Source organism: Coloeus monedula (assembly GCF_965178545.1).
Source record: "Coloeus monedula genome assembly, chromosome: Z".
Lineage (NCBI taxonomy): Eukaryota > Metazoa > Chordata > Aves > Passeriformes > Corvidae > Coloeus > Coloeus monedula.
Genome location: NC_138822.1, coordinates 62,078,026 through 62,093,750, shown reverse-complemented (window position 1 = coordinate 62,093,750; position 15,725 = coordinate 62,078,026). Strand labels below are relative to the sequence as shown.

The window sequence follows — 15,725 nt, the reverse complement described above, 5'->3', positions numbered from 1 at the left end:
GCAGAATTCTTTGCACGTTTTATTGCTATAAATCTGAAATAAACCTTAAACCATGTTTCACAGTGTTGGTACTGCATTCAACTAAGCAAACAGTGAATAAGCAATAATGATTCAAAAAGCAGAAACATAATTTGAAGTGCTTTTGTTTCTTTGTTTCATGAAGGCATTTCTCAAAATAACTTCATTCTGAATGCAATTCATCAATGTGTGCTTATCCCTCCTTCCCTTCGCAAGCCTTCTCCAACTGCCTAAATGTGGTGACTGGAGCTTTTCGGATTAATTTTCCTTAAGTGACCTACTTTGCAGAGAAAGATAATCATGCATTTATAGCCTCTGGCACACTATTCAGGTCACAGATGGACAGATACCAAAGCTATTCCTCAGTGACTTACTAGGCTTGTAACTAATCCCCAGTGAGAAAGGAGATTGGCCTGATGTTAATTAGTCAGAATGCCTAAATGTATGGAAGGAAGATCATTGACTCCTACTTCAATTTTCAGAGGGTATCACAGTTAGGCTGTGTGGTACCAGCCAGCAGTTTTTCTATAAGTGTTTTCTGAAAGTGACTGAATTACTGGATGTCACAGATGTTAAATATTTGATTTTGAATCCTTTGCCTTGACAGTGGGCCACCATGTGGTGTTCTGACTGTGGACACATCTGATGTTATGCATATACTAGACACCGTGGTGAAAACCAAGGATCAGAGATTCAGGAGAGTTTTGACCTTTTGCTCACTAAAAGGTGCTTGAGCTCCCATGAAGACTTGTCATTGCCCTAACCTCTACTAGGAAAGCTTTTTTGTTTTTTTGGTATTAGCATGATAGTTGAGCAAATAAAACTCATATTTTGCTATTATCCTTTAGAGGATCCTTTTCTCTTGTATTTGGCACCAATGGGATTTCTGCAGAACAACTTTTCGTTGTGTTTTCAGACATTCTGAAGTTTCACAAGGGAAATGACCAGGCTTTATTCTCTATTAGGGTATTTTTAAAATTTTAGTGTAGCTTTTCATGCTGAAAAACAGGCAACAAGCCCAAGTGTTAAGGATGTTTCTTTTTTTGAAGGACTGTCTTGAAACTTTGGATTTGTCAGGCAGTCAGTGATGTTAATTCTGACAGGTTTCAAGAAATAAGTGTTAAAATTATGACACTGCCAGCAAAGGGACGGATGGCTTTCAGAAGAAAACAAAACATGAATGCAGGTTGAATTCTTGCACCACAGGATTGCAAGTGTGTATGACTGTGTGTCCCCCAGTGTCTATATACAGCTTTGCACCACAGTGCAGAGCTGGAAGAGTGCTCCGGTAGAAATTACACTGTTTGGATCAGTGTGATCGCTGAGTAAGTGTTCATATTTCAAGTGCTTTGTAGAGCACATCGTCTCAGAACACATGAGGGATGATTCAGATTAGGTTTAGATATTTACAACTGTTAAGACAACCTGTCAGGGCTGTGTATGTATTTTCTGTGACAGAATCTAATGCAGTGAGGGCAAAATCAATTCCTTTCAGACAGGAATTAAGTAAAAGGTTTTAGAGAGAAAGAGGATGTGCAGGTCTCCTGTACCTCTCCCAAAGGACTGTAGTGCACCTATTCCACCATCAAAATTCTGGTCACGTGCTTTAGCAGTTTTTGGGACCCCTTTGGACTTTCCATGTGTCCATCTTCTGGATCTGTGTGTTCCCTTTCACAGGGGTTAGCCACAGCATCTCCTCCTCCAAGGGAGAATTTCATTGTATCTGAATCATTTGTTTCCCAGTGTTTCCTCAACAGGTAAGGAAGGGTTGGTAAATTTGAACCAGTGTAGCTCTACACATACAGGCTTCAATGTAGATGCTCTCAGTCTAACCTAAGAACAGCCTGCTGTAAGTGTGCTTTTATCTGGTTCTAACATAATTAATTTAAATCCAGTTTTAACCAAACTAATCCACAGAACATAATTTAATTATATTCTTTGCTGTTTTTACTTTCGTTTTCTTTTTTTTAAATCTCCAGAAAGTATTTGAGAAAAGAAAGTCAGAACAGTCAGGACTGGTTATGGGCTATTTTAATCAAATTTTGATTTTATGAAACAAAAAAATCCACACCTTTGAGACTGTGTTTCCCAGTATGATATCCATTAAGAGGAAAAAGGGTAAGTCTAAATAGTTAGGAAGTCATTGTATATTACCAGATAGAGAACTAGACTAGTTTAAGTAATATGTTTCCATTTTATGGAACTGTAGTAGAATCTGTGGAAGATACAGTAAGAATTATTCATAGAAAAAACCCCAGGATATGCTACGAACAAGTCGCACCTGCATTACAACAGGAACGTTCCTACCCACAATGTAGATCGCTTAGGGAAAAAGAATACAGTTGAGAAATAAAACTGATGCATTCCTGTTGAGAATAACCAATTGAAAAATAACCAGATCCAAAGAAACCTTACAGCTTTTGAACTAGGGTAACCATAGCAGTAATAGAAAATACATGCTTCATATTTCATACTGACATTCCATTATACAAGGAATAACCTAAAAGCTCCTGGCTATTTTCTTGGGACGCACTGTAGTAGGGGCACCAGGCAAAGGTGAAAGTGATACACACCACAAATCACCCTCACATTATTACTCATCACTACCTGAGGGTCTGACTTCTGGGTTCTTTGTGGATTAGAAGGGTATCATTGTGGATATACGCATTATTAGATTAAAGAAAAATCCTTTCACTTCTTTAGGATAATAAATGATCAAAGAGTTCTCAGCCCTTGACTGTCTCAGATACAGCTGTGTTACATCAGTTTGTGTGCATGTATCTTCTGAGGGCAAAGATGAGTAGTAAGGCACATTTTGTAAGCAAGTATCAGTGTCACATATAAACTATTTGCTAGTAGCTAGTAGTTGCCAGTAGTCCTGCAGGACTGCTAAATGGAACACACTTGCATCAAACTACTGGATTGGATATTTTTTTGTCAGATCAGAACATTCATTGTGAAGGAAGTATGAATATAATAACTAGAACTAGATATTTTGAGCATTCTTTTAATACAATTTGTTGATCTCCTGGGCTACTGTAAGTGAAACTTAAATCTGATTAGAGGAACAGAAGAGTACACATGGTTACAGAAATTTATGCTTATCTTCTTGGATATGTGAGTCTGTGTTCCCTAGTGAAGTAGGATCATCATTATTTTAGTTTAGTCCTTTAAGATCTGAAGTTTCCAGTAGTGAACTTCTAATTAGCTTTATCACTGAGTTCTAGAGCATATTCCTCTTCTGGAGGAACGTGTATTCCTGTTCAAGGGGACAAAGTACCATTTGGAAGGAAATGGTGGAGCACAGAAGAATCAGATACAATATTTTAGTGACACAGTATACATGGTGTGAATACGTAATGAATGTTCGCTTGTGTCTGGTTTATTTTGAACACCTAAGGAGCATTTATAGGAATCATAATGATTTTAAAATATGCTTTGATGGGATGGACTTTGCATATGCAGGAAGTGGAAGAAAGAAACTAAGTGGACAAAATGATGGCAGAATATTTCAATATACAGGTGTACAAAGTTCAGATAAATCTATAAACTTACATGCAAAATAATAATGAATTATGATTAATTTAATAATAATAACATATATATTTAAAATATATAATCATATTATAATAATTCTTCATACAATATCATTTTGGTCAGAGTTATAGATCTTTGGTTTTCAATTATGCCTTTAATAGTGAGCTAATTAGACAAAATGAATTCTTTTCTGTATGTATTGTCCATGTAGGTATACACCTCACATGCTGTTGGCATTATATGAGTACACATTAATGAGCTGTTTGCATACAATGCATTCACCTGATGCATCTGACATACTTTTTCCTTGCATACTGAGTGTAAAGATATGGTATGTAGATTATAGCAAGCTAATTACCTGTGAAAATTAAAGCCCTGTGTTTGCTAAGAGAACAACTAAATTGTAAGCAGGAATTTTCCTCTATAAGCTACTTCAGTAAACCTCAACATCAGCTTCCACTTTGAAATAAAGCAGTAGTATATCCATCCTACTTGATCTCTACTCTCTTTGCTGGTATTTGTGAGGAAAAATATATTAACAGTATTATGAAATTCAAGATCTTTGCATTTGCAATTACAAGTTAAATATGGTATTTAATAAAGAAAGTATATTTCAGGGATGGAAGACTTACATTAAGACAACAAGGCTGTACTTCCAAAGCACTTGATTTGCTCTCATTAATCAAGCCAATGACAAATATTTTCCTACAATATATTTAACAAAGTAGTAGATTAAGAAAGCACTTTCATTCAATATGCATATTTCAAAAGAGTGACTAATTGTATACATATTCTCGAATTGCATGCTGTTGCTTTTGGGAAGCTGACATAGATTTCATAAACTTTATTATTTTATTTATAAATGTACCCTGTTGAACTGCGAAAGTAGATGTTGTTTTCCAATAATGCTATACCTATATTTTCTTAATTTATAGTTTTGATGATTTGAGCATTTGGACTCTCTCATTTGGTTATTCAGTCATGTAATTTTTTTCTGAGTAATTCTCTTTTTGCTGGGTATGAAATAATTTTATAAGACTTTTAAGAAGTATAAAAGAAGAGATTTGGGGGTTCTGACCATTCTCATTCTGTCTGTGTAGTTCGACAATCAGCAAGCATTGGGAGGCAGAACTGGCCACGCTCAAGGGTAATAACGCCAAGCTCACAGCAGCCCTGCTGGAATCCACTGCCAATGTGAAACAATGGAAACAGCAACTTGCTGCATATCAGGAGGAAGCAGAACGTCTTCATAAGCGGGTAAGTCAAGGCAAATGGCCAGGATCCGTGAGGTGAAAGTTCTGGTGACTGTATTCTCTCATTTTCAAGTAAAGCAGGTTTACTGTTGCAGCTTTAGGTTAATCTTTGAGACAGAAATTAATGATTTCTTTAAAGCATTTCCTCCAGTTGGAAATTATTTGCTTTGTAGGAGTTCTTTTTCTGCAAAGGTTATTTTTGCAAGAAGTTATCAAACATTATGACATGTTTGGCAGCTTTCACTCTTCATTTGATGCCCCCACATCTGTTTCATGACATTCTCCATAGCTTTGAAGCCTAGTCCCTTTTGCATTTAAGCCCTCAGAAACTTGACATCAAATCTGTAAGTTCAAGAAACCTCATTGTAGTGTCCTTGTATAACAAAGATAAACAGCTTACTCTCTTCCTTGAACACGAAGGACCCTGAGCAACACAAACACAACTGAAAGCCAAGGACACTATATGCAAGTTGAGATCTGCAACTATTACTGTACTGAAGGGACTGGGTCCTGTTCCCTTCATAGCAAATTTTGCAGAGGTTGTTTGGCAAACCAGAAGTTAGTTCACAGTGGGGGAAGGAAGGACAATGTTTGAGGAAAGGAACAAAACAAGCAATGTTGAAGACTAAGTTATGAAAACAAGTATTCAATATCTAATTTCTCTTCTCTTTGCACACATAACTCTCTATATTGTATAATCTATCAACCTTTATCCATGTGAATTTGTCATAGCTTAGGGCACATTTCTCTGCAAAGTGAAGGCATGAGTAATGTGTGAAGGAAAGATGTCTTTGATGAAGCTTTATCACTTTTGTTAATAAAAATTAGCTTAGAAAAATATCAAGGAGATGTACTTAACACTGGAGTGGTACTATTTACAAGGGCATGTAGTGATAGAACAAGGGGAGTGGCTTCAAACTGAAAGGTGGTAGATTCGGATTACATGTTAGGAGGAAATTCTTTGCTGTGAGGATGATGAGGCACAGGAACAGGTTGCCCTGAGAAGCTGTGGATGCCCCATCCCTGGAAGTGTCCAAGGCCAGGTTGGATGGGGCTTTGAACAACCTGGTCTAGTGGAAGGTGGCCCTGCCCATGGCAGGGGAGGTTGGAACAAGATGATCTTTAAGGTCTGTTCCAACCAAGGCCATCTCTATGATTTTGTGATACTCATTTAAGAAAAAAATGCAAAAACCCCAAAATAAACCACTGCAATTTTATGCATGTAAACAGGCTTCATGAATATGTTGAAAAAGAAGGGTTAATATTGCAGACCTATCAATTTGGTTTTATATGCTGTACCGACCTATAGAAAATAAGGTATGGCAATTACAGCTAGCCAAATCCTGCCAAATCCATCTTTCAGACCTTTGCTGGACTTGTCTAACTGGAGGGTGTTTAGGTAGTCCCAAGAATAATACTGTATTACTCATCTGAGTAATACGGGCCAACTGAATTTCTCACACCTCATCTGAGGTGTGAGAAATTCAGTTGGCTACGCCTGACCAGGATATGTGGAAGAGAAACAAGAATACCTTGAAGCTTAAGAAACCTAGGGAAATGGCAAGTTGTTGAGGATGTCCTATACCTAGACTGACTTGCAGACAACACTCCTCAAGTCCCAGGCAAAGGATTTGATAGGAAAAAACAACAATTTCCAATGGACTGTGACTGTGTGTGCCATAGATGACTGGACAAAGCACGTGAAATGTAATTAAGACTGGTGCTTTTTGCAAAGTACTTTCAGTTCAAGAAATTGGCAGTTGCTGACAAAACTTTGCTTTAGAAATGTTCCAGTCTAGCAGAAGCTTGTCATGTGTGTTTGTACAGAGGGAGACTGTCACTTTTTCTGTCATCTCATTTAAGCTTCTCATTTGGAAAAGTGGGAGTTGTAGCCTGTGCTCCAGGCTTGTGAATATATGATAACAGCCACTGTTGATAAAATTATTTAAATTACAGCCTTGTATTAAAATTACTACAGTACAAATGTTCAGGGGAATTTGAACACTAGATAGGCTTTAATGTGAAGAACTCATTTGTAAAATATGGACATAATAAGGTAGCATTCTTCCTAGTAAAATGTACTAACAGCTTGTGTTGCAAAGCTGACACAATACAATCCTTACCTAAGAAAGAAAAGTAACGTACAACAACAGCAGCTGTGTTTGCCCTGGGAGACTCAACCAGACAAGACAGGCAAAGGTCCCCCCCATTTTTCTTTTTTTTTTTTGGATGTTACTCCCCTCTTGGTCAAATCTTATTTAAAACCTGTTATTGGAAAATAAAATCAATGAAAATAAAATTAATGAATATAGAAGTTTTTACCATGACATTTTGCTTTTATATGATACTACATTTAAGAGTAGTAATCAAGTCTTTGAGGCTACATTCATTAACAGCTGATGATTTTCATAACTTTTTCTCAGCAAATTTCCTGCAATTATTTTGTATTTCTGAGAAAACACAAAATCTATAGCAGGGTATCATCTACACTGTACTCTCTTGATCACTGTTTACATGTCTTTATTAAATGATTCTGTAATCCGTGACCTCAGGGTTGCTTGATATCTCACAAAGAATATAGGAATGTGCCGTGCCTACCTCTCTCTGGGAATGCCAGTAAATTACAACAGGGTAGTTCATTGGGAGTACTGCCCTCTGTTGGAATTGCTTTTAGAAAAATGTAAACTTGGCTAACCCAATAAATTGAAATGTCTAGGCAAAAAAATGCATGTAGCATTAAAAAAAATTTCAATCTCAATCTGTTACCATACAGTGCAGTGCAATAAAAGAACTTTTCTAACCTGGCTGATCTTTCAAATTAAATTAGTGCCTCACTTCAAAAAGAAACTGCAAGTCAGATGCTGCTTCTTTCTTACACAGATAAAAATGTGCTGTTGAAATGGCAGATATGGAGACTGTTGGTTACAGTACATGTGGTAGCAAGCAGTGTTCAGTCCCTGTCTTGTGCTATCTTTCTGTGCAGTTTATCTGTTCAGTATAAACCAGTAGCTGCAGTTGATTCAAAAAATGCTCCCCAAACTGGAATTCATCTCACCTGAGATTATGTGTAAGTTACATATCAAGTCTATATTACGTCCTGCCTTAGAAGGCAAGGGTAGCCCAGGTTCTTGCTAATAAATCCCTTGGGGCAGATTAGACTGAAACGACACTGAATAGTCAGTGTCTGTAAATATATATATATATAGTTTGTTTAATAACCATTTGGTTGGGAAGGAAAACAGCTATGTAGCCATTTTAGTTGTTATTATCTGTAGTAACATAGCAATATCAAAGTATAAAAATAGCACTTTAAAAATGCGTAAGGAAAAAGAAAAAAAGGGCAAACGTAGAAAGATTTATAGTCAATTTACCCCCCCTGTTGGATCCAGAAAGGAGACTTGGTACAATTTTGGTATCTGTTACTCGCAGTGAAGATGTTGGTCCATCAAGGATGGGGAAAGCCCACAGAACTCAAAGATTTCATGAGTTTTAGATGCTCAGATTCAGGTGAGAATGCCCAGTACCTCCCCTGGGGTGGAGAGGTTTACACTGGATGATGCAGTAGTGTGAGTCACTAGATACTTCAGGAGTCTTTGATGGTCTGAGTGTTACAGCTGCCTATTATGCCACTGCAGTTTAGTTCAGTATGACCCATTATGGCCCACCGGCGAAGATGAGCCTCTTCAGGCACATGTGAATGTCCCTGATACTTCCCCAGCAGCCCTCTGCACCTGGGTGGGAATTTGCACATCGCAAAGTACCCCCTGAATGTCTGAGACTTTAGCATTCCAGTATTACTTGTGGATATATTCTTCTCCCCAGATCTGGGATGATTGGACAACAGCACCCCTTTATCTGACCTCAAATTCCAATCACAGTCCAAACTCCAGTTAGTAGATGTATTTGGGAAGAGGTGGGCTTCAGTGATCACAGATGAACAGCTGCTTCTTTGCAGTTTGCTATAGTGTGCAAAAGCCCTCCAATGATTTTAGCAATGTTTACCCACTAACAGTTTCAGTCTCTCACAGTCTAAGATAGTCAACTCTTTTTCTAGTAGTTCTTGTATAGACAAAAGCGTGCAGAGTAAGTGTCCCACTCTGAAGAAAACTGTCTAAGGTTACTTGTCTAAGTGGTTGTCTTTATGTGTAGGGTAGACATATAGACAGTCCTATACGCATATTTCTAGTCAGAGGAAATGAACTTCATCCCTATTTCATAGAATCACAGAATAATTTAGCATGAAAAGAAATTTTGGAGGTTATCTGATCAATCCTCCACTGAAATTAGGGCCAGCTTTGAAGCTGTGAATCATGTCTCAAAACATGAAGTTCCCACAGCCAGTCTGGGCAGCCCATTCCAAATGACACCATTGACCACCAACAGACCACCTTTGCCAAATTATTTTTCCTAATATATGATTGAAATTTGCCATGCTGCAACTTGTATATGTTGCCAGTTCAAAAATAAAATGGGACCCTATTTTTAGAAAAATGAATACAATAGGTGATTTAAAGGAGAAATAAAAATTTGGAAATTAGTTTTCATGCTTAGTTGTAATGTAGTTGTTTCATAAAGAATTGACTGTCATGACATCTTGCCCACTGGACAATGTGTAAATATTATATGCATTGGAGGGGGGCTATGCTCACTTACAAGATCTTGTATAACATAGACCAGCCTCCAAAATCAAGACTGATACTGCCAATATCAGCTGATATATTTAGCTCAATTTAATAATTTATGATAATGTGGTGGTTTATACATGTAATTGTGGTATTCACTACTTACATGCTTTATGTTTATGTACAAGTTTTGGTGCCCTAGTCATCTGTCTGCAAGGTACAGCAAACTCTATCCTCTATCAAATTAGGGGTATGTGGGAATGTAACGGATATTGATTAGCACTCTTTGCATTACTGTTTCTATTTTTAGTTTCTTCTTTCTAAAAATTGCCATATAATTAGTGTTATTTACATAAATGCTTTCTGCTTTATATTAAAAAGAATTATTGTGAATACTGTCTTACTAGTTGACGTCTTATAATACTTTTTCTACAGTATGAAATTCATCATGTTTTATTTATAACCATCCTTTTATTTTACATTATATCTCATTATTTATCTTCTATTTTTTTCGTTCACTGTGGTAAACAGGGTCTTTTGTCTGGTGCAGTATTTGTTGTAATCTTTGATTTTGAAGTACTTTTAAGTTAATTTAAACCAACACTTTTTACTCTGTAATTGTTTTCAAATTTGAGGAGAAGAGATTTTTTCTGTGTATCACAGTTTGCTACTTCAAAATACAGAAGCAAAGCTAAAATGCCCCTTTCTTTGATTTTGATTGCATTTTTGAAATTAATTTCACTTATTTTTTGCCATTGCTGAATAAGTACAAGGTTTACTCATCTATCAGTTCAGTTTTTCATGTTAACCTACATTTGTTTGCTTTATTTGAGGCCTTTATCTTCTTTCTTCCATTTGTTCTCTGCCTTAATAATGTCTAGAGCTGAGATAAAACAGAATACACATTCAGTGTGGCTGAGTGAAACATACTAAGCAAATGAAAGTTTTGTGCTTTCTCCTGATATATTCTAAGCTTAATTCAGAAATACCATACTTTGATATTTGTCAGACAGTTTATTTTTCAGAAGTTTGCTAAATGGGGTATGGGTTTTTCCCTCTCAAATACAAAGACATAATTCTAGGAAAATATGGTGCCCGGTCACGAGCTTAACTTGGAGTTCTCCACCTTCTCTAATCGGCTCAGAAAAAACAAAAAATTTCCCTTAAATGGGGCTGGTGAGCACTCCTACACACCTTGCATAGCTTTTTGACATCAAAAGGGATTCATGAGTTTAGAACAGCTCAGTAACAGAAAGAAAAACTGTGAAGTAAGCTACTTCAGACAAATAGAATAGCATTGGCCCTAACATTAATCCTGATACCACAAAGAGGAAAGGATTGAATGATGATATAAATTATGGAAAGTAACCCAAAGTTCTGTCTTTGTCATGTTAAAAAAGAAAATGATTACTTTTTTTCATGCATGCTATCTGCTAAAGTAAATCATCCTGTGACACTGGGCATTAGCACAAAGTAATAACATCAGTGCATAATAATAAGAGTTGCAGTCCTTGAAGATCACTCATCTTCAGGAAAAGAAACCTAAGATAAAATTGATGAAGGGAAGTGATCAAGCTCCTGGGCATTCATGAAAGAACAGAGAAGTAAACTCTTGAATTCTAGCTTGTTATTTTACCAGAATTTCCCAGAAAATAAGATAAAATTAGGCTATTGTGTTCTGTCTCTTTCATTCATTGAATGAAATAAGTGTAAGATATCTTACATAGTTATTAAAACCACCTGACAAATAATGGCCCATGATTTTACTACTGTTAAAAGAATTTTAAAATGGGTATTAAAAAATTGCATGAGCATACCGAAATAAAACCATGTTCATTTTATTGGATGGTTTCTGTGTCACTTAAAGAAAATGACAGTCTGTAAAAGCACTTGTTAAAGTTCACATGAGGTACGGAATGTTGTATATACCATCTGTTTAGATTATCTATAGAAAATCTTTGCAGACCCTTTAGAAGTCACCTCCACATTTCCATCAGCTGCATTAATACTTGAATAGCCAAAACTAAATTTTGGACATGCAAATGTGATGTGATGAAGTTGCCTGCTGAATTTGAGCCCATATCATGGACTTCATACTTGCTGAGAAGTCTTATTAGCAGCCCTGTGACTACTATAGAGACCTGTTTGGTTTTATATGCCCAAGGAAGAACATTATCTAAGAGCAAAAATATGAAGGAAGAAGACAGAAAGCATGATAACAAGAAATTTATGAATGGATGCTGATCCAAAAAATTATTGGTAGTGCACCTTTTTTTATGTGATGTCTATCTCTTGTCATTCTCTCTTTAAGGCTGTGTCCCTCCTATTAAACAATTCAAATTTAGCTTTGAATAATTTTTGAATAAATTAGGTTTGATTGATTAAAGAAAAAAGCTAACCAAGTATCCTCTTCTTCTTAAGAATTAAGAAGTAATTAGCAATGTGGTTAGATAGCAGGTTTGTACTTCCTGTTTACAATGAAAATAGATGACCACCTTCTTTGCATGGCATTAGGGGATATGAGAGGAAAAAAATACAAGCATTTTATCTCAGACGATATGTTGGGTTTTTCCTCACATTTTTGCCTCCAGAATATCCATTTCAGCTATCATAAGTGCTGTATTATTTTTGAAATGATATGTGTTGTCAGTCTTCAGATTATCAGAGCATTTCTTAGGAGAAGAATTCTGAAATCCAGCACATAGTTTAATCTCCTTTTGTGTGCATGATTCCTACCTAATACAGATAATCCACCTAGCATTTACAGAGATTCAACCCTTGGTTGATAATTACACTTTACTAAAAAGATGGTTTCTTTTCAGTCAGAGCAGCTGTATCAGGTTATATTCCTTGAATCAAAATGTGAATTTGCCTAAATCCATGGTGAATTGAAATCTTTTTGGTCTCTTTCAGTTTGCCTTAATTTATTTTTAGAGAAGATTTGCATTTGCACAAACACTAACTGTTTTGTTAGGGGTTTTTTTTCTAGGAATTCACTTTCACTGAATGTGTCATATACAAGATAATAAATTGGAAAAAAACACCCAACAAACCACCAACTAAGTGACTGGCTAATAAAAAAAAAAGTTTTCACAGAAGTGCTCTTTCATCCCCCATCTTCTTATTTCTAGAAAATCCTAAGAAAAGTGTTAAGATACATTTATCTGCAAGCTCTAAAACACAGGCTTGGTGGAGGCATGTGACAAGATGTTTACATAGTTAAAGCTTGCAGAATGAAATACATCCTATAATACCAAAACCCTGCAGGAGAATTAGAAAATTACTGGATTTAGATCCTCAGGATTGAAGCATGATACCTGTACAGTGTTTGCCATTGCATATGTTTCATGAACTGGCCAGGTGACTGGAAAAAGTATTTGCTAATTAGATTGTAGGGAAGGGGATGTGCTCTGAATTTAGTATTACCTTATCAACTGCAAATAATACTGCATGCCGGAAACTGAAATCATCAGTTCTGGTAAACTTGATTTATTTTCAAAGACTCCTACTGCAGTTCCATTACTTTCTTCACAAAAATCAAGCAGATGATAGGTTATTCCTCTTTCATCTGTATAGAAATGAGTAACTGTGGAAAACATTTTGGTATTTCCATGGCTTAAGGCATCACTGCCCACAGAGAAAAATGTGTCCTTTTCAGCAAAATCTTCTAACTGTTTTCTCTGTTGAAAAAAGTAATAAATTGCTGGTAGTGCACAACACTCACCCCCATGTTATGATTTTATCTATGGGTAAATCCTGGAAAACTACAATAATTAATTTCCTGTCAGAAGTGATTTATATGAATAATACCATTGTGTGCTTTTTGTTCTTTCAGCATGAGCCTTGAAAAGCAGTTTTCCTTGTTTTCTGCATTTTCACATTTCTTAACACCAAAAATCATTCCAGATATTTTTATTCTTGAAGGCTACAATGGAATATGTTTTATGATTAGCTTGTAGCATGCTGTTGGACTTCTTACTGTCTACCATTAAGAACTGAGAAGTTTTCTCTGCATAAATTATGTGAAACTTTATGCAGTTATTCACAGTTTTGCTGACCCATGAAATAGCTTTTCTCTTCTCCTCATGGAAAGGAAAGGGCTCTTTTTTCTTCATGGGAGGTTCATCTTCAATTTTTGATGGGATAATTCTGTCACAGTCATAGTTACGATCTGTTTAGGGATGTAACTTAATCGGTTAAAAATACATAATTAATACTTAAATTCAGTCTTGCATGTGAGCATTCTGCACTTTGGCTTTGGCTAGTAAACCTTGAATATTGCATTTTGCAGTAAATAAAAGGGAGAAAAATGCATTATAGAAATAACAAATTAGTAGTATCAGGTATTGAAAACAGGCTATGGCCACACTGAATATATGTTGCTAATATGGGTAAAAAATTGTCTGGATGGCCAAGCCCAGAGAGTGGTGGTGAGTGGAGATACATCCAGCTGGTGTTTGGTCACAGGTGCTGTTCCCCAGGGCTCAGTATTGGGGCCAGTTCTGTTTGGAATCTTAACTGATGATCTCATGGAGTGCACCCTCAACCAGTTTGCAGATGACACCAAACTGGGTGGGAGTGCTGATCTGCTGGAGGGCAGGAAGGCTCTGCAGAGGGATCTGGACAGGCTGGATCATGGGCTGAGGCCGATGGTGTGAGGTTCAACAAGGCCCAGTGGCAGGTCCTGCTCTTGGGTCACAACAACCCCAGGCAGTGCCACAGGCTGGGGCAGAGTGGCTGCAAAGCTGCCCACAGGAAAAGGACCTGGGAGTGCTGGTGACAGCGACTGAACGTGAGCCAGGGTGTGCCCAGGTGGCCAAGAGGGCAAATGGCATCCTGGCCTGGATCAGCAACAGTGTGGCCAGCAGGACCAGGGCAGGGATTGTCCCCCTGTACTTGGCAGTGGTGAAGCCACACCTCAAATCCTGCGTTCAGTTTTTGGCCCCTGAGTTCAGAAAGGTCATTTTGATGCTGGAGTGTGTTCAGAGAAGAGCAACAGAACTGGTGAAGGGTCTGGAGTATAAGTCCTGTGAGAAGCAGCTGAGGGAGCTGGGGGATGTTTAGCCTGGAGGAGACTCAGAGGGGACCTTATCACTCTCTACAACTGCCTGAAAGGTGGCTGTAGGGAGTTGGGGGTTCATCTCTTCTCCTGAGTAACAAGCTACTGGACCAGAGGAAATGGCCTTGAGTTGTGGCAGTTTTACTTTAGTTTGTAGGAAAAATTTCTTCACAGAAAGGGTTGTCAAACATTGGAACAGGCCGTCCAGGGAAGTGGTATATTCACTGTCCTTGGAGGTATTTGAGAGACATGTAGATGTGGTACTTGGAGACGTGGCTTAGTGGTGGAGTTGGCAGTGCTGGGTTAACTGTTAGACTCTGATCTTAAGGGTCTTCTTCAACCCAAATTATTCTACACTTGTGTGATGCACTCTGTGTTCTAATTTGTCTTGCTTTGCCTTTCTGTAGAAGCTGAAATAATTTCTGTATGTAGTTTAAAAGTAATTTCACGATCTGTTGGTACTGAATTGTACAATTCATCTCAAGAAAGTGGTTTGAATCCAGCTGGAGCAAACACAGCACAGAATCATTCAGTCAGTATGGGGGCAGGTCACTACTTGAAGTATTTGTGTCACTCCCACTTCTTTGCCTCTCTCTACCTGAAGTCTCCACTTGTGAAGTAGTTTTCTGTGGTCAGGATTTTCTTCAGAGTCTTTTCAGTTTTCTGAAGCTTTGGGCAGTCACTGTCTTAAGCTCACACCAAGGCTGTTACTCCGTGTTGTGTTATGTGGCTTGAAGCTTCACTCCCCCCCCTCTTCCCAGCAGCCCAGTGTATTAGCTCTCTGCTGCCATGAAAACCTCTGCCTGGAATCCTCCTGCATTTATAGGTTGCTGGCCCTGGACTAAAATTTTCAGAAAACTCTAGAATGGCCTGTGCTAGGAGGATCTAGGCTCTACCAGAAGAAGTTGCCTTGCTGTCCTACTTCAGCTGATGCATTTCACACTGAAGTAAGCAGTTAAGCATAGTGCCGTCCATGTGCTAGAAGAGTTTGCACACTAAATAGTCACTAAAAAGCCCTTTCCGAATATTTTCCTTACATGCAATCCTTACCTGGATGATAAATGCAAAATAAAGAAACAGAGGCTAAGAACAGTACCTTTTTTCTTTTTTAGTCTCAAATATGAAGCCACAGTTATCAATATTTTCAGATATGCAAGTTGGTGCAGTCTTAGGATAGCACAATAGTAGAACTTTGTTTAGCCAGTTACTGTTCAAAGACTGTTCTTTCAGTCTGAA

At 37.5% G+C, this 15,725-nt stretch overlaps 1 protein-coding gene across 1 annotated transcript in view; it reads left to right on the top strand.

Moving 5' to 3' along the window:
* Positions 1-15,725, top strand: part of HOMER1 (homer scaffold protein 1) — a gene marked incomplete at both ends in the record, with an annotated part of 81,595 nt that overhangs the window by 56,134 nt on the left and 9,736 nt on the right. Inside the window, one exon of the mRNA XM_082301689.1 lies at positions 4,656-4,812. Coding sequence (XP_082157815.1) covers positions 4,656-4,812 — 157 coding nt within the window. The remainder of the gene's footprint in view (positions 1-4,655; positions 4,813-15,725) is intronic.